General features: G+C 38.7%; 1 protein-coding gene across 3 annotated transcripts in view; it reads right to left on the reverse strand.

Annotated features, from left to right (window-relative positions):
- C28H10orf107 (chromosome 28 C10orf107 homolog) overlaps positions 1-26,282 on the reverse strand; it is a 170,727-nt gene that overhangs the window by 140,776 nt on the left and 3,669 nt on the right. For 2 of the 3 annotated variants that reach the window (XM_018042496.1, XM_005699066.2), the window contains exon 2: positions 17,127-17,230. In XM_018042496.1, the coding sequence (XP_017897985.1) occupies positions 17,127-17,230 (104 nt within the window). Of the gene's footprint in view, positions 1-17,126; positions 17,232-26,282 lie in introns of those variants that run through there. The other variant, XM_005699067.2, reaches the window with a different exon arrangement.

Below are 26,282 nucleotides of genomic sequence, written 5' to 3' on the forward strand. Positions count from 1 at the left end.
ATGGCATTGAATCCATAGATTGCCTTTCATAGTATAGTCATTTTCACATTATTGATTCTTCCTACCCAGAAGGATGGAATATCTCTCCATTTGTTTATGGAGAACTAGCTAGGACTTTCAGAACTATTTTGAATAATAGTCGAGAAAGTAGACAACCCCAGTCTTGTTCCTGATCTTAGGGGGAATGCTTTCAGTTTTTCACCATTGAGAATAACGTCTGCTGTAGGCTTATCACATAAGGTCTTTACTATGTTGAGGTAGGTTCCTTCTATGCCCAGTTTTGAAGATTTTTAATCATAAATGGGTGCTGAATTTTGTCCAAGGATTTTACTGCATCTATTGAGATTATATGGTTTTTGTCTTTCAATTTGTTAATATGGTGTATCACACTGATTTGCAAACACTGAAGAATCCTTGCATCCCTGGAATAAACCCAACTTGATCATGGTGTATGAGATTTTTGATGTGTTGGTGAATTCTGTTTGCTATAATTTTGTTAAGGATTTTTGCAGGTATGTTCATCAGTGATATTGGCCTGTAGTTTTCTTTTTTGTGTGTTGTCTTTGTGTGTCTTTTTTTGTGTTTGTCTTTGGTGTCAGGGTGATGCTGGCCTCATAGAATGAGTTTGGAAGTGCTCCTTCCTCTGCAAATTTTTGAAAGAGTTTCAGAAGGATAGACATTACCTCTTCTCTAAATGTTTGATAGAATCCTCCCATGAAGCCATCTGGTCCTGGGCTTTTGTTTTCTTGGAGATTTTTGATCACAGCTTCAATTTCAGTGTTTGTAATTAGGTTGTTTGTAATTTCTATTTCTTCATGGTTCAGTCTTGTAAGTTTGAACTTTTTTAAGAACCTGTCCATTTCTTACAGGTTATCCATTTTATTGCCATATAGTTGTTCAAAATAGTCTCTTATAGTCCTTTGTATTTCTGCATTGTCATTGTAACCACTCCTTTTTCATTTCTAGTTTTGTTGATTTGATTCTCCTCTCTTTTTTTTAAGACGAGTCTGGCTAAAGGTTTGTAAATTTTATCTTCTCAAAGAACCAGCTTTAAGTTTTATTAATCTTTACTATTGTTTCTTTCATTTATTTTTCATTTATTTCTGCTTGGATATTTATGATTTCTTTCAATCTACTAATTTTGAGGGTTTTTGTTCTTTTTCCACTTGCTTTAGGTGTAAAGTTAAGTTGTCTATTTGATGCTTTTCTTGTTTCTTGAGGTAGGATGTTATTTCTATAAACTTCCGTCTTAAAACTGCTTTTGATGCAACCCATAGGTTAAGTAGTGTTTTCATCATCATTTGTTTCTAGAAAGTTTTTGATTTCCCTTTTGGTTTCTTCTATAACTGGTTGATTATTTAGAAACTTACAGTATAATCCCCATGTGTTTGTTTTCTACATATTTTCCTTGTAACTGGTATCTTGTCTCATAGCGTTGTAGTCAGATAAGATGCTTGATATGATTTCTATTTTCTTAAATTTACTGAGGTTTGATTTGTGACCCAAGAAGTGGTCTATCCTGGAGAAAGCTCCATGTACATTTGAAAAGGTGTATTCTTCTGGATTTGGATGGGATATCCTAAAAATATCAATGAGATCCATCTCATCAAATGCATCATTTAAAACTTGTGTTTCCTTATTAATTCTCTGTTTTGATGATCTGTCCATTGGTGAGATTGGGGTGTTAAAGTCTCCTACTTTTATTGTGTTACTGTGAATTTCTCCTTTTATGTCTGTAAGTTTTTGTCTTATGTACTGAAGTGCTCCTATGCTGGGTCCATAGATATATACAATTATATCTTCCTCTTGGACTGATACCTTGTTCATTATGGAGTTTCCTTCCTTATCTTTTGTAATCTTTATTTTAAGGTCTATTTCGTCTGATATAATGATTGCTACTCCAGCTTTCTCTTGCTTCCCATTTGCATGAAATATATTTTTCCATCCTCTCACTTTCAGTCTATAGGTGGTTTCAAGTGAGGTCTGAAGTGACCTCACTTGAGGTTTTGACCTCTTGAGGTCTGAAGTGGGTTTCTTGTAGACATTATGTATATGGGTCTTGTTTTTGTATCCATTCAGCCAGTCTGTGTCTTTTGGTTGAAGCATTAAATCCATTTATATTTAAAGTAAGTAATGAGATATATGTTCCTATTGCCATTTTCTTAATTGTTTGGGGTTGGTTTTGTACATCTTTCTTCATCTGTTGTATTTCTTGACTATATAAGTCCCTTTAACATATGTTGTAAAGATGGTTTGGTGATACTGAATTCTCTCAACTTTTGCTTGTCTGAAAAGCTTTTTATTTCTCCATCAATTCTGAATGAGATCCTTGCCAGGTATAGTAATCTTGGTTGCAGATTGTTCCCTTTAAATACTTTAAATATATCCTTCCATTCCCTTCTGGCCTGCAGAGTTTCTGCTGAAAGATCAGCTGTTACTTGTACGGGGTTTTCCTTCTATGTTATTTGTTGCTTCTCCCTTGCTGCTTTTAATATTCTTTGTGTTTAGTCTTTGTTAGTTTGATTAGTATGTGTTATGGCATATTTTTCTCTGGGTTTATCCTATATGGGACTCTTTGTGGCTCTTGTACTTGAATGACTATTTCCTTTTCCATGCTGGGGAAATTTTCAAATATAATCTCTTCAAAATCTTTCTCACCACCTTTCTTTTTCTCTTCTTCTTCTGGGACCCCTACAGTTCAAATTTTGGTGCATTTGATATTGCTCGAGGTCTCTGAGAATATCTTCAGTTCTTTTCATTCTTTTTATTTTGCTCTTCAGAAGTTATTTCCACCATTTCATCTTCCAGCTCACTGATTCGTTCTTCTGCTTCAGATATTTTGCTATTGATTCCTTCTAGAGTACTTTTAATTTCAGTAATTCTGTTGATTGTTTCTATATGTTTCTTCTTTTTCTAGGTCTGTGTTAGTTGATTCTTGCATTTTATCCATTCTTTTTTTAAGGTTTTTGATCATCTTTATTATCATTATTCTGAATTGTTTTTCAAGTAGTTTGCCTATATCATCTTCATTCATTTGGATTTCTGTGTTTCTAGTTTGTACCTTCATTTGTGTAGTATTTCTCTGCTTTTTCATTTTTTAAAAAACTGACTATCTTTGAGGTCTCCTTTTCCCAGGCTTCAAGGCTGAATTATTTCTTCCGTTTGGTTTCTGACCTCCTAAAGTTGGTCCGAGGAGCTACCCCTTGCCCAAGGTCAGGGGTGAGACCAAGAGTGCCAGGCTGCATCAGCACAGGAGTGGCCAAGAGGAGCTACCCCATGTCTGAGTTCAGGGGTGGCAGCCGAGAGGATTTACCCAACTTCCGAGGTGAGGGGTGCTGGTCGAGAAGAGCTACCCAACGATGGAGGTCAGGGGCAGCAGTGAGAGGAGCTACCACAAGCCTGAGGTCAGGGCAGCAGCCAAGAGGAGCTACCACACGCCCAAGGTCATGGGAGGCAGCCAAGAGAGCAACCCCACCTCCAAGGAGCTGAGGATGCGCTGATGCAGGAGGGCCGAGAGGAGCTACTTCATGTCCAAGGTCAGGAGGGGTGGCCATGAGGAGATACTCCTCATTCAGGGTAAGGAGCAGTGGCTGCACTTTGCTGGAGCATCTGTGAAGAGATACCCCATGTCTGAGGTAAGAGAAACCCAAGTAAGATGGTAGGTTTTGCGAGATAGAATCAGAGGCCAGACACACTGAAACCATAATTACAGAAAACTAGCCAATCTGATCACAAGCACCACAGCCTTGCTAACTCAACGAAACTAGGTCATGACGTCTGGGGCCACCCAAGATGGGAGGGTCATGGTGGAGAGATCTGATAGAATGTGGTCCCCTGGAGAAGGGAATGGCAAACCACTTCAGTATCTTGCCTGGAGAACCCCATGAACACTATGAAAAGGCAAAATGATAGGAAACTGAATTGGAAACTCCCCGAGTCGGTTCAGTTCAGTTCACTTCAGTCGCTCAGTCGTGTCCGACTCTTTGTAACCCCATGAATTGCAGCACACCAGGCCTCCATGTCCATCACCAACTCCCGGAGTTCACTCAGACTCACGTCCATCGAGTCGGTGATGCCATCCAGCCATCTCATCCTCTGTCGTCCCCTTCTCCTCCTGCCCCCAATTCCTTCCAGCATTAGAGTCTTTTCCAATGAGTTAACTCTTCGCATGAGGTGACCAAAGTACAGGAGCTTCAGCTTTAGCATCATTCCTTCCAAAGAAATCCCAGGGCTGATCTCCTTCAGAATGGATTGCATGGATCTCCTTGCAGTCCAAGGGACTCTCAAGAGTCTTCTCCAATTCCACAGTTCAAAAGCATCAATTTTTCGGTGCTCAGCCTTTTTCACAGTCCAACTCTCACATCCATACAAGACTACTGGAAAAACCATAGCCCTGACTAGACGGACCTTAGTCGGCAAAGTAATATCTCTGCTTTTGAATATGCTATCTAGGCTGGTCATAGCTTTCCTTCCATGGAGTAAGTGTCTTGTAATTTCATGTCTGCAGTCACCATCTGCAGTGATTTTGGAGCTCAAAAATATAAAGTCTGACACTGTTTCCACTGTTTCCCCATCTATTTCCCATGAAGTAATGGGACCGGATGCCATGATCTTCATTTCCTGAATGTTGAGTTTTAAGCCAACTTCTTCACTCTCCTCTTTCACTTTCAGCAAGAGGCTTTTTAGTTCCAGTTCACTTTCTGCCATAAGGGTGGTGTCATCTGCATATCTGAGGTTATTGATATTTCTCCCTTAAATCTTGATTCCAGCTTGTGCTTCTTCCAGCCCAGCGTTTCTCATGATGTACTCTGCATAGAAGTTAAATAAGCAGGGTGACAATATACAGCCTTGACGTACTCCTTTTCCTATTCGGAAACAGTCTGTTGTTCCATATCCAGTTCTAACTGTTGCTTCCTGACATGCATACAGATTTCTGAAGCGGCAGGTCAGGTGGTCTGGTATTCCCATCTGTCTCAGAATTTTCCACAGTTTATTGTGATCCACACAGTCAAAGGCTTCGGCATAGTCAATAAAGCAAAAATAGATGATTTCTGGAACTCTCTTGCTTTTTCCATGATCCACGAGATGTTGGCAGTTTGATCTTTGGTTCCTCTGCCTTTTCTAAAACCAGCTTGAACATCTGGAAGTTTATGGTTCATGTATTGCTGAAGCCTGGCTTGGAGAATTTTGAACGTTACTTTACTAGCATGTGAGATGAATGCAATTGTGCGGTAATTTGAGCATTCTTTGGCATTGCCTTTCTTTGGGATTGGAATGAAAACTGACCTTTTCCAGTCCTGTAGCCACTGCTGAGTTTTCCAAATTTACTGGCATATTGAGTGCAGCACTTTCACAGCATCATCTTCCAGGATTTGAAATAGCTCAACTGGAATTCCTTCACCTCCACTGCCTTTGTTCATAGTGATACTTTCTAACACCCACTTGACTTCACATTGCAGGATGTCTGGCTCTAGATGAGTGATCACACCATCGTGCTTATCCGGGTCATGAAGATCTTTTTTGTACAGTTCTTCTGTGTATTCTTGCCACCTCTTCTTAATATCTTCTGCTTCTGTTAGGTCCATACCATTCCTGCCCTTTATCGAGCCCATCTTTGCCTGAAATGTTCCCTTAGTATCTCTAATTTTGTTGCAGAGATCTCTAGTCTTTCCCATTCTGTTGTTTTCCTCTGTTTCTCTACACTGATAGCCGAGGAAGGCTTTCTTATCTCTCCTTGCTATTCTTTGGAATTCTGCATTCAGATGCTTATATCTTTCCTGTTCTCCTTTGCTTTTTGCTTCTCTTCTTTTCATTTCTATCTGTAAGCCCTCCCCAGACAGCCATTTTTCTTTTTTGCATTTCTTTTCCGTGGGGATGGTCTTGCTCCCTGTCTTCTGTACAGTGTCACGAACCTCCATCCATAGTTCATCAGGCACTCTATCAGATCTAGTCCCTTAAATCTATTTCTCACTTCCACTGTAGAATCATAAGGGATTTGATTTAGGTCATACCTGAATGGTCTAGTGGTTTTCCCTACTTGTTCAATTTACTCTAAATTTGGTAATACGAGTTCATGATCTGAGCCACAGTCAGCTCCCGGTCTTGTTTGTGTTGACTGTATAGAGCTTCTCCATCTTTGGCTGCAAAGAATATAATCAATCTGATTTCGATGTTGACCATCTGGTGATGTCCATGTGTGGAGTCTTCTCTTGTGTTGTTGGAAGAGGGTGTTTGCTATGACCAGTGCATTCTCTTGGCAAACCTCTATTAGTCTTTGCCCTGCCTCATTCCACATTCCAAGGCCAAATTTGCCTGTTTGGCCTTGGTGTTTCTTGACTTCCTACTTTTGCATTCCAGTCCCCTATAATGAAAAGGACATCTTTTTTGGGTGTTTGTTCTAAAAGGTCTTGTAGGTCTTCATAAAACTGTTCAACTTCAGCTTCTTCAGCGTTTCTGGTTGGGTCATAGACTTGGATTACTGTGATATTGAATGGTTTGCCTTGGAAACGAACAGAGATCATTCTGTCGATTTTGAGATTGCATCCAAGTACTGCATTTCGGACTCTTTTGTTGACCATGATGGCTACTGCATTTCTTCTAAGGGATTCCTGCCCGCAGTAGTAGATATAATGGTCATCTGAGTTAAATTCACCCATTCTGGTCCATTATAGTTCGCTGGTTCCTAGAAAGTCAACGTTCACTCTTGCCATCTCTTGTTTGACCGCTTCCAATTTGCCTTGATTCATGGACCTGACATTCCAGGTTCCTATGCAATATTGCTCTTTACAGCATCTTGCTTCTATCACCAGTCACATCCACAGCTGGGTATTGTTTTTGGTTTGGCTGCATCCCTTCATTCTTTCTGGAGTTATTTCTCCACTGATCTCCAGTAGCATTTTGGGCACCTACTGACCTGGGGAGTTCCTCTTTCAGTATCCTATCATTTTGCCTTTTCATACTGTCTGTGGGGTTCTCAAGGCAAGAATATTGAAGTGGTTTGCCATTCCCTTCTCCAGTGGACCACATTCTGTCAAGACTTCTCCATCGTGACGTGCCCGTCTTGGGTTTCCCCATGGGCATGGCTTAGTTTCATTGAGTTAGACAAGGCTGTGGTCCTAGTGTGATTTGATTGACTAGTTTTCTGTGAGTATGGTTTCAGTGTGTCTGCCCTCTGATGCCCTTTGCAACACCTACCATCTTATTCAGTTTTCTCTTTCCTTGGGCATGGGGTATCTCTTCACGGCTGCTCCAGCAAAGCACAGCTGCTGCTCTTTACCTTGAATGAGCGCAGGCGGCTGCGACCAGCGCACTAAGCGCAGGCGGCCCAATCTGCTACTTATAATCAGTGGAGAAATAACTCCAGAAAGAATGAACGGATGGAGGCAAAGCAAAAACAATACCCAGTTGTGGATGTGACTGGTAATAGAAGCAAGGTCCGATGCTGTAAAGAGCAATATTGCATAGCAACCTGGAATGTCAGGTCCATGAATCAAGGCAAATTGGAAGCGGTCAAACAAGAGATGGCAAGAGTGAACGTCGACATTCTAGGAATCAGTGAACCAAAACAGACTGGATTGGATGAATTTAACTCAGATGACCATTATATCTACTATTGCGGGCAGGAATCCCTTAGAAGAAATTCAGTAGCCATCATGGTCAACAAAAGAGTCCGAAATGCAGTACTTGGATGCAATCTCAAAATCGACAGAATGATCTCTGTTCGTTTCCAAGGCAAACCATTCAATATCACAGTAATCCAAGCCTATGCCCCAACCAGTAACGCTGAAGAAGCTGATGTTGAACAGTTCTATGAAGATCTACAAGACCTTTTAGAACAAACACCCAAAAAAGATGTCCTTTTCATTATAGGGGACTGGAATGCTAAAGTAGGAAGTCAAGAAACACCTGGAGTAACAGGGAAATCTGGCCTTGGAGTATGGAATGAAGCAGGGCAAAGGCTAATAGAGGTTTGCCAAGAGAATGCACTGGTCATAGCAAACACTCTCTTCCATCAACACAAAAGAAGACTCTACATATGGACATCACCAGATGGTCAACATCGAAATCAGATTGATTATATTCTTTGCAGCCAAAAATGGAGAAGCTCTATATAGTCAGCAAAAACAAGATTGGGAGCTGACTGTGGCTCAGATCATGAACTCCTTATTGCCAAATTCAGACTTAAACTGAAGAAAGTGGGGAAAACCACTAGACCATTCAGGTATGACCTATATCAAATCCCTTATGATTCTACAGTGGAAGTGAGAAATAGATTTAAGGGACTAGATCTGATAGAGTGCCTGATGAACTATGGATGGAGGTTCGTGACACTGTACAGAAGACAGGGAGCAAGACCATCCCCACGGAAAAGAAATGCAAAAAAGAAAAATGGCTGTCTGGGGAGGGCTTACAGATAGAAATGAAAAGAAGAGAAGCAAAAAGCAAAGGAGAACAGGAAAGATATAAGCATCTGAATGCAGAATTCCAAAGAATAGCAAGGAGAGATAAGAAAGCCTTCCTCGGCTATCAGTGTAGAGAAACAGAGGAAAACAACAGAATGGGAAAGACTAGAGATCTCTGCAACAAAATTAGAGATACTAAGGGAACATTTCAGGCAAAGATGGGCTCGATAAAGGGCAGGAATGGTATGGACCTAACAGAAGCAGAAGATATTAAGAAGAGGTGGCAAGAATACACAGAAGAACTGTACAAAAAAGATCTTCATGACCCGGATAAGCACGATGGTGTGATCACTCATCTAGAGCCAGACATCCTGCAATGTGAAGTCAAGTGGGTGTTAGAAAGTATCACTATGAACAAAGGCAGTGGAGGTGAAGGAATTCCAGTTGAGCTATTTCAAATCCTGGAAGATGATGCTGTGAAAGTGCTGCACTCAATATGCCAGTAAATTTGGAAAACTCAGCAGTGGCTACAGGACTGGAAAAGGTCAGTTTTCATTCCAATCCCAAAGAAAGGCAATGCCAAAGAATGCTCAAATTACCGCACAACTGCATTCATCTCACATGCTAGTAAAGTAACGTTCAAAATTCTCCAAGCCAGGCTTCAGCAATACGTGAATCATAAACTTCCAGATGTACAAGCTGGTTTTAGAAAAGGCAGAGGAACCAGAGATCAAACTGTCAACATCCGCTGGATGATCAACAAGCATGAGAGTCCAGAAGAATATTTATTTCTGCTTTATTGACTATGCCGAAGCCTTTGACTGTGTGGATCACAATAAACTGTGGAAAATTCTGAAGGATGGGAATACCAGACCACCTAACCTGCCTGTTGAGAAATCTGTATGCATGTCAGGAAGCAACAGTTAGAACTGGACATGGAACAGCAGACTGGTTCCCAATAGGAAAAGGAGTATGTCTAGGCTGTATATTGTCACATTCCTTGTTTAACTTATATGCAGAGTACATCAGGAGAAACGAAGGGCTGGAAGAAGCACAAGCTGGAATCAAGATTTAAGGGAGAAATATCAATAACCTCAGATATGCAGATGACACCATCTTATGGCAGAAAGTTAAGAGGTACCAAAGAAACCTCTTCATGAAAGTAAAAGTAGAGAGTGAAAATGTTGGCTTAATGCTCAACATTCAGAAAACTAACATCATGGCATCTGGTCCCATCACTTCATGAGAAATAGATGGGGAAACAGTGGAAACAGAGGTAGACTTTGTTTTTGGGGGCTCCATAATTACTGCAGATGTTGATTGCAGCCACGAAATTAAAAGACACTTTCTCCTTAGAAGAAAAGTTACGTCCAACCTAGATAGCATATTTAAAAGCAGAGATATTACTTTGCCAACTAAGGTCCATCTAGTCAAGGCTATGGTTTTTCCAGTGGTCATGTATGGATGTGAGAATTGGACTGTGAAGAAAGCTGAGCACCGAAGAATTGATGCTTTTAAACTGTGGTGTTGGAGAAGACTCTTTAGAGTTCCTTCGAATGCAAGGAGATCCAACCAGTCCATCCTGAAGTCCTGGGTGTTTATTGGAAGGAATGATGCTGAAGCTGAAACTCCAATACTTTGGCCACCTCATGCGAAGAGTTGACTCATTGGAAAAGACTGATGCTGGGAGGGATTGGGGGCAGGAGAAGCAGGGGATGACAGAGGATGAGACGGCTGGATGGCATCATGGACTCGATGGACATGAGTTTGATTGAACTCTGGGAGTGGGTGATGGACAGGGAGGCCTGGCTTGCTGTGATTCATGGGGTTGCAAAGAGTCGGACACGACTGAGCAAGTGAACTGAACTGAACTGAAGTTTGGTCTAGTGGTTTGTGTAAGCTTCTTATAGGATGAAATTTGTGCCGAGTTTTTGTTTGTTTGTTTTTCCTCTGATGGGCAAGGCTGAAGGGCATGGTAATCCTGTTTGCTGATAACTGGGTTTGTATTTTTGTTTGTGTTTTAGATGTGGGGTTCTACATAGAGTGTTACTGGTGGTTGGGTGATGCCAGGTCTTGTATTAAAGTGGTTTCCTTTCTGTGAGTTCTCACTGTTTCATACTCCCTAGGGTTAGTTTTCTGGTAGTCTAGGGTCTTGGAGTCAGTGCTCCCACTCAAAAGGCTCAGGGCTTGATCTTTGGTCAGGAACAAAGATTTCACAAGTGGTTTTTTATGACATTAAGTGAGATTAAAACAAATATCCAAAAATGAGAAACCAAAGATGAACCCCAGACAAATGGTTGTTATTAAATCAGGCAAATAATAATTAAAATAATGGAATATACATATACACATATAAAGCCATGAGTAAACTGAAAGCAGTCCAACAAAAATCAAGAACAGTAGATTGACCTGGCTAACCAAGTAAATCAAAAGTTATATTTACCAGTTACGAACAAAACTAACTAAAGCACAAACTGGAAAGCAAAACTAAAGCAAGGTGCCAAGTATGTTATAAAACAATGAAAACAAAACTAACAAATATGTTAAGAGGAAAGGAAAGAAAAAATATATATGCAATGTTAAATAGAGATAGATAAAGAAGATTTATATACATTAAAGATTAACTGCGAGGGGAAAAGAACAGTAGGAAAGGCAAACAAAGGAATAAATATAGTAAAAATTTAATAAGTTTTTTAAAAAGTTAAAATGATAAAAAAGAGAGAGAAAAAAAAAAACAGAGGAAGAAAGAAAAAAGGAAAACACAGAACTGCAAAAGCCCCACGTAGAGGCAGAGGTTTATAGCAACAATAAAAAGTGTGACTGAATATACACATATACATATACACCCATAAGCAAAATCAAAACAGTCCAACAAAAATAAAGTATAACAAATTGACCCAGCAAACGAAACCAAAAATTATATCTACCAGAACAAAACTAACTAAAGCACAAACTGGAAAACAAAACTAAAGCAAGGTGCCAACTAGGGAATAAAGCAATGAAAATAAAACTAACAAATATGTTGAGAGGAAAGGAAAGATAGAAAGGAAACAAAGAATAGATATTCAAAGTTAAATAGAGGTAGGTAAAGAAGATTTATATACATTAAAGATCAAGTGTAAAGGGGAAAGAACAGGAGGAAAAGCCAACAAATGAATAAATGTAGAAAAATAATAATAGGCTTAAAAATTAAAATGAAAGAAAAAGAAAAAAAGGAAAACTCCACAGAACTGCAAAAGCCCAATATAGTGGCAGTGGTTTATAACAGCAATAAAAAATGAATCTGAGGTAAAAAAAAATAGCTCAAGAACTGAATCAGATTTCATGGTGCCAATAACATCGACAACTAGAACAGAGGGGTAAAAAGGTGGGAAGGGGAATAGAAAAGAATCTACAGAGCAAGTCAATACATAAGGTTAATAAATGTTTTTCTTGAGTTATTGCTATCAGAGTCCTCTCCCTTACTGGGAGTCACAGTCCACCTCACCTCCCTATGATGCCCTCCAACACTGTGCTATCTCTAGACCTGCTGTTGGGGCAGCTCAGATTCTAAACTGGTGCTTCTCCTGTGTGTTCTTGCCTCCAGTGTCCACAGCTGTCAGTACTAGCATGTTTTCTTTTGTGGGAGCTCTCAATGATCTTTTATATGTTCCATAGATACAGAGTCTGCCTAGTTGATTGTGTGGATTCAGTCTGCAGCTTGTAGAGCTGGTGGGAAGGTTTTGGGTCTTCTTCCTTAGCCACCCTGTCCCTGGGTTTCTATTGTGGTTTTATTTCCACCTCTGTATGAGGGTCGTCCACTGGGGTTTGCTCCTGAGGCTGCCCGGGAGGACTTGGATTTGCCTCTGTGAGGTGTGGAGGTGGTGCAGCTGCTTGGGCTGCAGGGCTTCTGGCAGCACCAGGTACTCAGGGGAGTTGGTGGCTAGGGCAGCAGGAAATATAGTGCTCTAGAAGGGTATGGCAACCAGTACTGGCCAATACACTCCAGTATTCTTGCCTGGAGAACCTCCTTCCCTGACAGAGAAGCCTGACAGGCCACAGTTTACAGGATCACCTAAGAGTTGGATACTACCCAGGTGACCTTGCCTGCACAGACACAAGGCTTTTTATGCCTGTGGCAGCTCTGCCCCAATGAGAGTTGAGCGTGAAGGTAGTAGTGCAGCTGCTTGGCTCGTGGGGACCCTGGCAGTGCCAAGTGTGCAGGGACACGGACTGCTTCCGCCACAGGAGTATGGCCCTATCAGAGTCTTTTTTTCAAGCATTTTTTAAGCTGGCAATCAAAAGGCCTCTTTGGCTAGCTCTTCTCTGTAGCTCCGCCCATTCAGGCACTTAGAGGGCTCCCTTGCTGCGGTCCTTCTCTGTTGTTTGTTGCATCACGCACATAGAGGGGCCCCCCTAGCTGGGGTTCTACTCTGTAGATCAGCATGTCAGGCACTTAAAGGAGCAACCGGGTGGGGTCCTGCTCTGTAGTTCAGTGCATCAGGCATTTGATGGGCCAGCCTCTGTATTGTTCAGCTGCCAATGCTGGCCTGTGGAGAAAGAAAGGCTATAGTGATGGCTCCACCCCCTACGTGTGACTCAGCAGTATCTCCTTGCTTCCATGGCTGCCTGGCTTTCCTCCACAGGCATTTCCCATCACAATCTCCTCCCTCACCTCCCCTCAATCGCTCTCTGCAGTCAACAGCAGCCCCTGCCCTGGGATCGCTCCACACTCCCCAAACTCCAGCTCCCAGGCGCTGCACCTTCCAGGGTACCCTTGCCCCTTTCCGGGGTATGTACAGCTGTGGCGAGGACTGTCTAATTCTCATTCCATTTAGGCTTCCATAGATCAGCTGTTTCACTGTCAGCCTTAAATGTTTCTCCTCTGACTCAGACAATTGCCCCTGTGGGGACTGGACGCCTGCTTCAGTTCCCCCACACGCCGAGGGCAAATTCAGTCCTGCTAACACTCCTGTTTTTCCCCCTAGTTCTTTCATTCTACCGAGTTTTGCATTGTTCCATATATTCTTTTCCTCTGGGCAGGTACTCCTGTCTGCTCTCAGCTGGTGTTCTGCATGCACTTCTGTGTCTAAAGGTGTATTTCTGAGGTATCCGTGGAGAGAGATGTACACCACGTCCACCAACTCCTCCGCCATCTTGTTCCCCAGGATTTATTTTTTACTGTAGTTTCTCATCTTAGTCCTAACAGCTCCTTTTTAACATATTTTATAATCTCGTTTTTATCTCTTGTTTTATGAAATCAATGTCCTCTTTAAACATCAGCTTTGTCTAACGATTTTTTGTTTCCGGAAGTTAGTTTTCCTTCCAAATGTATTCTTCATCTGCAATCTGCATGCTATTTTTTCAATTAAATATCTGACCTAAATAGCTGCATGTGTCCTTTGCTTTACATTATTGAATGTTTTAACTGTATATTAATAGACAACTGCCTGAGAATATTTTGGTGAGATCTCCTTGAGGTCCCTCCACTTTTGCTCTCTTTTTCCCTAATGTGTCCTCTGTTGCTTTCCCTAAGTACCATTCAAATCTTAACCTTCAACTTGAGCTGCAGGCTAAATATTTAACATTTCTATTCTCTTAGTTATTTCACTCCAAAGAAAACTATGCAGGGAGACGCTGGGAACAAGATACAGCTGTGGTTTGAATGTAAAGTTTCCATGCATTTTACTGGCATTTGTAAGCTTTTCCTCTAGCGATAAAGGGAGAGGGGACAGAGGAGAATAGTGAAATGGCCATTGATGTAGCACAGGAGAATGTAGGGAAAGAAAAAGATGCTTAATAGTGATCTAGGAAGTTTTGCTATAGTGATAGGTGATGTAACTACCTACTTTATCTCACCAAGAATTTCAGTAAAAATATTACATTATTCTTGTATGGTCTTGAAATTGGAATACCTTTCATTTTTTGAATATGATGACATGCAGAAATAAGCCTTAAGGCAAGAGCTGAACAGCTCATGGAAACCAGTTATAGAAAGGTTATTAAAAGATCACTCCACGTTATTTCTATGTTTAAATAGTTATTTTCAATTTAGTCTTTATCTTTTTTTCAAAAGGGATTTGCATGGATCTGTACATAAAATCAGGGTTACATGAAAACATGAATGACAGCAGTTAGGAGATGAGAAATGTACCTAGATATTTATCCTTGCTTGAAGTATATTCAAGAAATGTATTTTAATGATACTTTAAAGTTTCATTTAATTGGTTGCTTTTATGGAGCAAAATTTTTAATGTTAAAAGGTAAGGGAATGTGCTGATGTCCTATAATTTATTTAAGTAGGTTTATAGCTTTGCAGGACTTCCTTGGTGGCTCAGACGGTAAAGCATCTTCCCAATGTGAGAGACCCAGGTTCAATCCCTGGGTTGAGAAGATCTTCTGGAGTAGGAAATGGCATCCCACTCCAGTTTCTTGCCTGGAAAATCCCATGGATGGAGGAACCCGGTAGGCGATAGTCCACGGTGTCGCAGAGAGTCGGACACAACTGAAGGACTTCACTTCACTATAGCTTTGCAGGAGCTTCCCTAGTGGCTCTGATGGTAAAGAATCTGCCTACAGTGTGGAAGCCCTGGCTGGATTCTTGGGTCAAGAAGATTCCTTGGAGAAAGAAATGGCTACCCACTCCACTATTCTTGCCTGGAGAATTCCATGGACAGAGGAGCCTGGTGGGCTACAGTCCATGGGGTCGCAAAGAGTCAGATAGGAGTGAGTGACTAACACTTTCATTTTCTTAGCTTCCTAAATTGTATGGTTTTTGGCATACTTTTGCCAGTTGGTGACAGGATACTTCAATTATATTTCTGTCATTTTGAAAGGTATATAATCTCAACTTATAATAATGCTATTTTAAATGGAAAGTGAACGACTGATTGCAAATATTTCAGGGTAACTGTTAAAAAAATCATGTAAAAATATCTCAAGAAAATTACTCTGCTAAGAAATGGTTCCTGGCATAACACTGAAGTCATTTATCCAAAATTGATGTCCTATAATCTGAGATTACTTCAGGTGAATTCTATTAATCAGATGGTCAACGACATATCCTGAAAGAATGACCTTTTAGGTCAACCTGCTGTTTAGCTTGGGTTGTTTCTATGTTGCTAACTTCTGTATCACTCCTTGAATCATTTACTTTCTCCTAGATCTCACCTCTTAGAGATGAAAAATACTTTTAGAAATTAGATATTTAACAAAAAAGAGACAATAATTGAAAAAATTGTCAAAAAGATTGTTATATAAACAGTACAATTAAGATGTGATGAGAAATACATAAGTCTAAAAAGCATTTGTGCAATAAGTTTTATTAACTATTTTTAAACAATATATTTTATTTACTATTCAATACAATTAAATTATAAACTATAAACTATATTAAATGTGTCACTGACATCATATTACTCTATCTGCCTAATATTAAATATCTATTTTTTACATTTCAATGACAACATTTGGGGTTACCTAGAAGTCCAAAATAATATGGCTGACTTAAGTAATCAGTGATATTAATACAATAAATGAATTTTTCTAATTAATTCTGGCACTAAAAAATAAGAATTCCCAAAGAGTATCTGTTTCTATAAAACTGGTAAAATGACCTTGAAATTCTTACTTGATAAGTATGAAATTTTTAATTGACTCATACTTCTAAAGATGCAGATAGTAAGCTGTTTGGCCAAATCACAGACCACCAAAATTTCTAGCAGGATTTAAAGGCAGTGCAGGTGAAGAGCATCTCAGGAAAAGGCCTGTCAGTGTCATTTGCCTGCTCTTAATATGCTTTCCCTTCTCAAACTTCTCCTCCACCCATTAAATTTGTCATATTTCCTTCTCAGCCGTAAATCACCTCTATTCCATAATATTTGATATTATGATCTGCAAATGATAACCACTGACAGAGTCATTTTCTATTTGCCATTATGGTTTACAACACTCTGCTTGCATCCAGATGACTGGCCTACAGAAATCTTACCCTGGAACATTACAGTCCAGAACATCATCACATCATTCCCACTCTCCATATATTACAACTAATCAGGCTTCCATTATTAGAGTGAGATAATTTTTAAAATCAATGTTACTAAAAACACCATTTAGGCATTTGTGCGGTGAATATATCTGAGTATATCTAAAGAGTTCTAAGTAAATGATCTACTGTAGAAATCAATGCCTTTAAAAATAAGATGTACCTGTATTAGAACTGATGCCTATAGATTCAGTTATATTCCCATATTTAAACATAATGTATGAGATTAGAATACTCAGTATAGCTTCGTATCCAATAAAAATCACAGGTGGATGGCTAATATTCCAGATTACCAAAATTATACATGTATTGACTATTAATATTACAGAAAATACATCTTACTCTTGTCATGATGAGACGGAAGACCTAGAGGTTCTTATGTATACTGTCAGTTTTACAAATGAAAGAGAAAAGAAGCTGTCATATGCTAATGGTTGTTTTTAATAATAAATCCCTATTCTGTGTTAAGATAACAAGTCAGTTTGAAATCCACTTCTCCCATAAAGAAGACTGCTGAGCAGTGCAAAAAGTCAGTTTGAGAATTTTTGTGTTCCAGAGTCTGGATATATATATATATCTGTGCACAATATAATAACATATATTTTGAAAAAAGGTTTAAAAATGTGTAATAACATATTATTCCATTTATAGATGCAGAACTAGAACTGTTCCATATTTGGTTGTGATATCAAAGTACTTACTGTTGAACTCCATCTACATCCTCTGCTAGTATTTCAGTGATCTGGGCAACTGAAAGAAAATCTGGAGACAGAATCTTTTCATGTTCCTGGAATTCAGCGTCTTTCTACCAAAAAAAATGGAATAATTATTTCAATCACATTTCACATATTAATCCTAATAATACCAAAATCTGTTCTTACTTTTGTCTACTGCTATCAGGAAAAAAATTTTAAGTAATGGTATCTCTTCTACAAAGCTGAATGGTTAGTCAATCTGTCTTCTGTGCATATTTAAACCTGGGTGATGGTTTTCAACTAACAAACATTTTTGAATATCTATATATTCCTCTTTGAACCTAGGGTATAAGAGGAGGCAAAGACAACAAAGACTTGTTACCCTCAAGAAGCTCAACATCTTATGGAAGGAATAAACCGAAGATGATTTTAAAACAAGAAAATAAAATTATAAGTGAACCATAATAAAGGTGTCATTCAGGACTTCCCTGATGGCACAGTGGATAGGAATCTGCCTGCCAGTGTAGGGGATACAAGTTCGATCCCTGGTCCAAGAAGATTCCATATGCTGCAGAGCAACTAAGCCCATATCCCTCAGCTGCTGACGCCTGCACGCCCTAGAGCCTGTGCTCCACAACAAGAGAAGCCACCACAATGAGAAGCCAGTGGCCACAACTAGAGAGTGGCCTGAGCTTGCAGCAACTAGAGAAAGCCCACAGAAAGCAACAAAGATCCAGTGCAGCCAAAAATAAGTAAATAGATTAAAATTTAAAAAATAGCTGTCATTCAGTCTAAAGGAAGGAAGGGACAAGGACAAAAACAGGACAAAGAAAGTCTAAAGAAAGGAATAGCTTTTCGGAGAATGAACGTGGATAGTGCCGCAGGTGAATGAATCAGCAACACCAAGGTGATAAATGCAGGACAGTTGGGTACCAGTTCTGTGAGTATCAGTAATTCACAGTGGTGCCAAGCATACACACAGAGTACAAGTTGAACCTAAGTGGAAGGTGGGCATTGGGAAAACATCACAGGAGATCTTAAATAATTTAATAAATATTTACTAAGCAATTACAAGACACAAGATACTGCACAAGTCACCATACATATTTTGGACCATGGCTATTGGAAGAATGACAGAAGAGTTTGTTCTTAATAAGCAGAAATGGACTGTGAAGTTTTTGAGCAGTGAAATGACAAAATAAAACTATGCTTCAATGAAGGGTAATCTGTAGCAGGGTGAAGGAAAGACAGGAACAGAGCAAGGATAAAAAGGAAGAGTTAAATGAAAAAATTATTAGAACAGTTCAGGAATGAAGCATTGGGTGCACTGGGCTCCTAGCAGTGTGCATGAAAATAGACAAGGATAAATGCAACATATATATGGGGGACTAAAAAGAGGGAAGAATGAATGCAGAGTCTGAGTTTCTGAAATAGGTGACTAGAAGAAAAAGGTATTGAGACTCAGGGCCTCCAAAAGCAAATATGCCCCCATGCACGAACCAGACAAAAGAATCCTCTCTGGGTAGAGAAGTATTAAAAGATGTAAGGCTGACACAGCCCTGCACCCAAGTGCACCGCTTGTGAACAGAATAGTTCCACCTTCTGCTCAATTCTCAGCTGAGTAATTTTGTACACAGTACAATCCATAAAAACATACAAGGCTCTCTTATTGGGCTTCCCTGATGGCTCAGATGGTAAAGAATCTGCCTGCAATGTGGGAGATGCGGGTTTGATCCCTGGGAGGGAAGATCCCCTGAAGAAGAGAACCCACTCCAATATTCTTGCCAAAAGAATTCCATGGACACAGTCTATGGAGTCACAGAGAGTTGGACATGACTGAGCAACTAACACATAAACACTCTTATCACACCAAAAGAAATAAGAGATTTAGAAGATGATGCCTTTAAGAAGGCAAGATGATGAGTTTGGTTTCAGTGGTTGAATTTTAGGTGGAATATGAATAGCAAGAAATGTTTAGAGATTAATTAGAAATGCTAGAGTCACAAGGTCAATTTTACAGATATTGGTTTAGGAGTCACTGCAAGTATGAGAATGAAAGAAACTGCCCAGAGCCAGAGCATAAAGTGAACTGTGAATGGAGGATGGAAATGGAGACTGAGAAAGTGATAAGACACGAGGAGCCTCATGAAAATCAAAGATTATGAGATTTATACCAGTCAGAATGGCCATCATTAAACAGTCTACAAATAACAAATGCTGGAGACCATGTGGAGAAAAGGTAACTCAAACACGGTTGGTGGGAATGTAAATTGGTGTAACCATTATGTAAATAGTGGGGAGGTTACTCAAAAAATTAAAAATAGAGTTGCCATGAGTGTATGCTCAGTTGTATCCAACTCTTTATAACCCCATGAACTGTAGCCCACTGGGCTCCTCTGTCCATGGAATTTTTCAGGCAAGAATACTGAAGTGGGTAGCCATTCCCTTCTCTGGGGAGACTTCCTGACCAAAGGAGCAAACTCATATACTCTATTCAGTTCAGTTCAGTTGTGTCCAACTCTTTGCAACCCCATGAACTGCAGCATGCCAGCCAGGCTTCCCTGTCCATCACCAACTCCTGAGGCTTGCTCAAACTCCTGTCCATTGAATCAGTGATGCCATCCAACCATCTCATCCTCTGTCGTCCCCTTCTCCTCCTGCCCTCAATCTTGCCCAGCATCAGGGTCTTTTCCAGTGAGTCAACTCTTCGCATCATGTAGCCAAACTACTGGAGCTTCATCTTCAGCATCAGTCCTTCCAACAAATATTCAGGAATGACTTTCTTAAGGATTGACTGGTTTCATCTCCTTGCAGTCCAAGGGACTCTCAAGAGTCTTCTCCAACACCACACTTCAAAAGCATCCATTCTTCAGCACTCAGCTTTCTTTATGGTCCATCTCTCACATCCATATACAACTACTGGAAAAACCACAGCTTTGACTAGATGGACCTTTGTTGGCAAAGTGATGTCTCTGCTTTTTAATATGCTGTCTAGGTTGGTCATAACTTTTCTTTCGAGGAGTAAGCGTCTTAATTTCATGGCTGTAGTCAACATCTGCAGTGAGTTTGGAGCCAAATAAAATAAAGTCTCTCACTGTTTTCATTGTTTCCCCATCTATTTGCCATGAAGTGATGGGACTGGATGCCATGATCTTAGTTTTTTGAATGCTGAGTTTTAAGCCAGCTTTTTCACTCTCCTCTTTTACTTTCATCAAAAGGCTCTTTAGTTTTTCTCTGCTTTTTCTGCCATAAGGGTGGTGTCATCTGCATATTTGAGATTATTGATATTTCTCCTGACAGTCTTGATGCCAGCTTGTGCTTCATCCAGTAAGTCATTTTGCATGATGTACTCTGCATAGAAGTTAAATAAGCAGGGTGACAATATACAGCCTTGACTTACTCCTTTCCCAATCTGGAATCAGTCCATTGTTATATGTTCGACTTTAACTGTTGCTTCTTGACCTGTAGCTATGCATGGTGGTCTGGTATTACCATCTCTTGAAGAATTTTCCAGTTTGTCATGATTCACACAGTCAAAGGCTTTGGCATAGTCAATGAAGCAGAAGTAGATGTTTTTCTGGAATACTTTTACTTTTTCTATGATCCAATGGATGTCGGCAATTTGATCTCTTGTTTCTCTGCCTTTTCTAAATCCAGCTTGTACATCTGGAAGCTCTCAATTCACACACTGTTGAAGCCTAGCATGGAGAATTTTGAGCATTACCTTGCTAGTATGTGAGATGAATGCACTGTGCAGTAGTTTGAACATTCTTTGGCATTGTCTTTCTTTGGGATTGGAATGAAAACTGACCTTTTCCAGTCCTGTGGCCACTGCTGAGCTTTCCAAATTTGCTGGCATACTGAATGCAGCACTTTCACAGCATCATCTTTTAGGATTTGAAATAGCTCAACTGGAATTCCATCACCTCCACTAGCTTTGTTCATAATTATGCTTCCTAAGGCCCACTTGACTCTGCATTTCAGGATGTCTGTCTCAAGGTGAGTGGTCACACCATCATGGTATCTGGGCATGATAATCCTTTTTGTATAGTTCTGTGTATTTTTGCCACCTCTTCTTAACATCTTCTGCTTCTGTTAGGTCCATACTGTTTGTCCTTTATCGAGCCCATCTTTGCATGAAATGTTCCCTTTGTATCTCTAATTTTCTTAAAGAGATCTCTAGTCTTTCCCATTCTATTGTTTTCCTCTCTTTCTTTGCACTGATCACTGAGGAGGGCTTTCTTATTTCTCCCTGCTATTCTTTGGAACTCTGCATTCAGATGGATATATCTTTTCTTTTCTCCTTTGCCTTTCGCTTCTCTTCCCAGCTATTTGTAAGGCCTTCTCAGACAACCATTTTGCCCTTTTGCATTTCTTTTTCTTTGGGATTATCTTGATCACAGCCTCCTGTACAATGTTATGAACCTCCGTCCACAGTTCTTCAGGCACTGTCTATCAGATCTAATCTTCTGAATCTATTTGCCACTTTCAGTGTATAATCATAAGGGAGTTGATCTAGGTCATACCTGAATGGTCTAGTGGTTTTCCCTACTTTCTTCAATTTAGGTTTGAATTTTGTAATAAGGAGTTCATGATATGAGCCAGAGTCAGCTCCTAGTCTTGTGTTTGCTAACTATATAGAGCTTCTCCATCTTTGGGTGCAAAGATTATAATCAATCTGATTTCAGTATTGACCATCTGGTGATGTTCATATGTAGAGTCATCCATTACTCAGCCATTAAAAAAAATGAAATTATTCCATTTGCAGCAACAGGGATAGATCTAGAGATTATCATCCTAAGTTAAGAAAGTCGGAAAGACAAATATCCTATGACACCACTTACATGTGGAATCTAAAATATGACACAATCAATATATCTATGAAACAAAAAGTCTCATAGATACAGATAATAGACTTGTGGTTACCAAACAGGAGGAGAGGTTGGGAGGGAAGGATTGGGAGTTTGGGATTAGCAGAGGCAAACTATTATATATAGAATGAATAAAAAATAATATCCTACTGTGTAGCACAGAGAACTATATTCAGTATCCTGTGACAAAACATAATAGAAAAGAATGTTAAAAATAATATATACAAGTATAAGGAGTCACTTCTCTGCACAAAAGAAATCAACATATTGTAAATCAACTATGTGCTGTGCTGTTCTTGGTCATTCAGTTGTGTCCGACTCTTTGCAACCCCATGGAGTGTAGCCCGCCAGGCTTCTCTGTTCATGGGGATTCTCCAGGCAAGAATACTGGACTGAGTTGCCATGCCCTCCTCCAGGGGATTTTCCCAACCCAGGGATAGAACCCAGGTCTCCTATATCACAGGTGGGTTCTTTACCATCTGAGCCACCAGGGAAGCCCAACTAAACTTTAAAATTTTAAAAATAAATAAATCTTTAAAAAGTATTGTGAGATTTGGGTAAGAGTGGGCCAAATGTTTTTAATTCAACAGTTATTTATCCTCCTTCCATGTCAATGAACTCCAATAAATAAGAACAGCAAGAAACTTTTTGCTATAGTTAATAAGATTACATCCCAAATTTTCTTTATTCTTTTTCAAGAATAGAAAACTGCAAAGCTAACACTCACTGGAAATAATAATCAGTTTAATGTTTATAATTTAATATTAGGTTATTATATTTTTATTTTTAAAAATCTAATTGAAAAGTAAAATATGTTATTTTATTAACTATCTTTATTTAGTATAGAGTCAGCAAACTAACCTAAACTAGGTCATCCATTTGATTATAAATTCAAGCAGAAAAAATATTTTAGTACCTAACATAATACTTTGCACCTAGTAGGCACTCAGATGCTTATAAATTGAATTAAATGCATGCAGTGTTTAGACAGGATAGTATTTTAGTTCATAATATATTGTATACATTTGTTTAAATATTTGTTAGTTACATGCATTTTTTATTATTAGCATTAAACTATAATTATTACTGTACTATCAGTTCAACTAGGTTGTAAATTCCTCAGGGACAGTCATTCAATATTTTATTTCTTTTGAGAATTCTGAAGTTTCTAGTTAGATCAACAAAGGTTGTTAATTAACCTGTGTCTGAATTCATCTTCATCCTGTGATGACATTGTTAGATGATGGAACATGATGAAAAGCCGTATGTAGATTTGGAAATATCATGATGCCTTTAATATATTGATGAATTCTGTGACTTAACAGCAAGACTTTTGAACCTAAAATTGGATTCATGTTAAAACATCTTTTGATATGTTTTAATACAAACACAATTGTTATCATTATTAAAAATGAATAAAGATATACATGAAAGATATACACACATTCAGATCAATTGTCTCAGACTTCAAAATTTTTTAGGAGAAAATAGGTCACACAAGAACTGTAAAAAACAGTATAATCTTAATCTTTCATACAATAATAATTCTAGCTAAGGAATCTAATACCAGTGCCTTGTTCTTCTACTAAAACTTGATAGATTAAGATAATCATTTTGTAGGAGGGTTTGCCTCTGGTTTTTTCTTTTCTTTTGTTTTAAATTGAATTCCTGGACCTATTTTAAATGAGAGCTTTTCTTCTGTTTGTTTATACACTGCCATGCACTAGAAAGGATGTAAGATGGTTAAATATCTTTAATCTTTCAATACATACATTCTCATTTGTAAAGATTAAAGATACAATGGAAAATTCATGAATAGGCTAATAAAAATGTAAATATGTAATTATCACTTTCTCTGTAAAATTACATCTCTGACTAGGAAAATATGTGAGCTAAACTGCACTGTAACTCATTTTATTCCACCACCTGGTGGATTTTAGCTGTTATTCCAGAAGCATTAAAATTGTAAGCTGCTATTTTTTGTCAGATAATCTTTTCTGTGAATTTTTTCTCTAATGTCATCTAAACTTTTCACATTTGAACATAACGTCTTTCTTCTAGAATTTAATCTTTTGGGCGCATCTTTGTTTCCATCACTGATATGTCTTAAAAGATTCTTAAAAAATGTTCACTTAAGAAATATATAGCACAGTTCACCAAAGATGCCTAAGAGGGGTTTCATAGCCTTAGAGAACGTAGAGTGGTCTACCATTTCCACACTGAAAGGCTTTCTTCAAGATTGAAAATAAATGAACTAAGAAGCAGCTCTGTGTTGAGCCATGTTGGAGCTGAGGCAAAAAGGAAAGATCAGTAATAATGATGCTGTCTTTACTTGGAATTTAAATCCATTATGGATTTTTGCATTTATTTTAATTTTTTAAATATTGCATTAAATTTTTTCTCTTGACTATGGAATTTTTTAGCATCCCTTAAATTCTGTACCCAAGGAGGGTGCCTCACTCTCATCACTATAGTGCTGGACACCATAAAGAGCCAATTTAAGAAAAAAAAAAAAAGTAGATGAAAGAAGGATAAGTAAAAGCAAGAGCTAGTTCCTTAAAATAATGAACAAAACAGACAAATTTTGGGCAAAGCTGGTTAAAGAAGAAATAAATATATGCCACATTAAATGAATTCATTTGAAAATTACAAGGTAATGGGTGATTTTCTAGGAATATACGTTATAAATTTGACCAAGGGTAAAGGAAAAAATGGACCTGACAAACATGAACTAAACTGGAAGTCTACGTTTTAAAAGGTCACATGTCCAGACAGTTTTACACTTGAAGTTCTACTAAACAACCAGAACACATAAATTCTGTTAGTCTAATGATTGCAGATTGTAGATATTCATTTTTAGAGACCAGCATTGTCTGTATACAAAAACCTGAACTAGCACGGAAAGGTGAGTAAAGTCAAAATCATTAATGAGCTCAGATGCAAAAATTCTACTTTAAAATATCTTAAGGGTCTCCCTGGTTGTCCAGTGGCTAAGAATCTGCCTGCCAATGCAGCGGGAATGGGTTCGATCACTGATTCACTGATACATGCTGTGAGGCAACTAAACCCATGCATCACAACTTCTGAAGCTGGCAAGCCCTATAACCTGTGGAACAGGAGCAAGAAAAGGCACCACAATGAAAAGCCCATGTACAGCAACTATTACAGAAAAGTAGTCTCCACTCACCACAACTAGAGAAAGACTGAGCACAGTAATGAAGACCCAGCATAAACAAAATAAATAAATACATAAAATTTTAAAAATATTTTTAAAAAGTGACATCTTTGAATGTTGAATCCAGCATTGTACTAAAATAATAAGAAGCTATCATTATGACAAGATAAGGTTAATTTCATAAATGCTAGGATAAATGATGGTTAACAAGTCTCATACTTTTTAAGTCAAATTAAAAGATAAAATTATGATTATATAAGTAAATAATAAATAGGCATTTGTGAGAATTCAGCAGCAAAACTCTCAGTAAAATATGAATTTAAAAAAAGCTAATTTATAGTGAATGAAACTGGCATGATGGTTCACACTAGAACAAAATTAGATCCCCATTTCAAATATACATCTATCAAAAATTAATTTTAGCTGTGTTAGATACCTAACTTTAGTAAAATAAAACTTTAAATATCAGAAAAAGATTGAAGATAATTTGTGCAACCTGAAAGTGAGGACGGAGTAGGGAGAAGCAGGAAATAGATAGGAATAAGATAGGAAATTGAAAGACTTAATAAGATGAAGGACTTATTAAACTTAATAGTAAGATGAAAGACTTACTAGAAGACCAAATATCTGTGAATACCTCCACACCCACTATCAGTATTTTCAGAGGTTCTAAGTGTTTGATAAATGATGCTATATATTCACTTCATTGGAAGCACTGATGCTAAATCTGAAACCCCAATACTTGGGCCACCTGATGTGAAGAACTAACTCATTCGAAAAGACCCTGATGCTGGGAAAGATTGAAGGCAGGAGGAGAAGGGGACAACAGAGGATGAGAGGGTTGGATGGCATCACCAACTCAACGGACATGAGTTTGAGTAAACTCTGGGAATTGGTGATGGACAGGGAGGACTGGTGTGCTGCAGTCCATGGGGTCAAAAAGAGTCAGACATGACTGAGCAACTGAACTGAACTGAATTGACTGAGTAATGTTTTCTCAACAATATTTTGAGCAACTTTTTGGCATCCTGTCCATTGTCCTATACTATCTATATCAGGCGGTGTGAATGGCTTCAATAAATCCCTCTTGAATGATATTCTAGTTGTAGGAACCTG

This window comes from Capra hircus, chromosome 28 (assembly GCF_001704415.2).
Source record: "Capra hircus breed San Clemente chromosome 28, ASM170441v1, whole genome shotgun sequence".
Lineage (NCBI taxonomy): Eukaryota > Metazoa > Chordata > Mammalia > Artiodactyla > Bovidae > Capra > Capra hircus.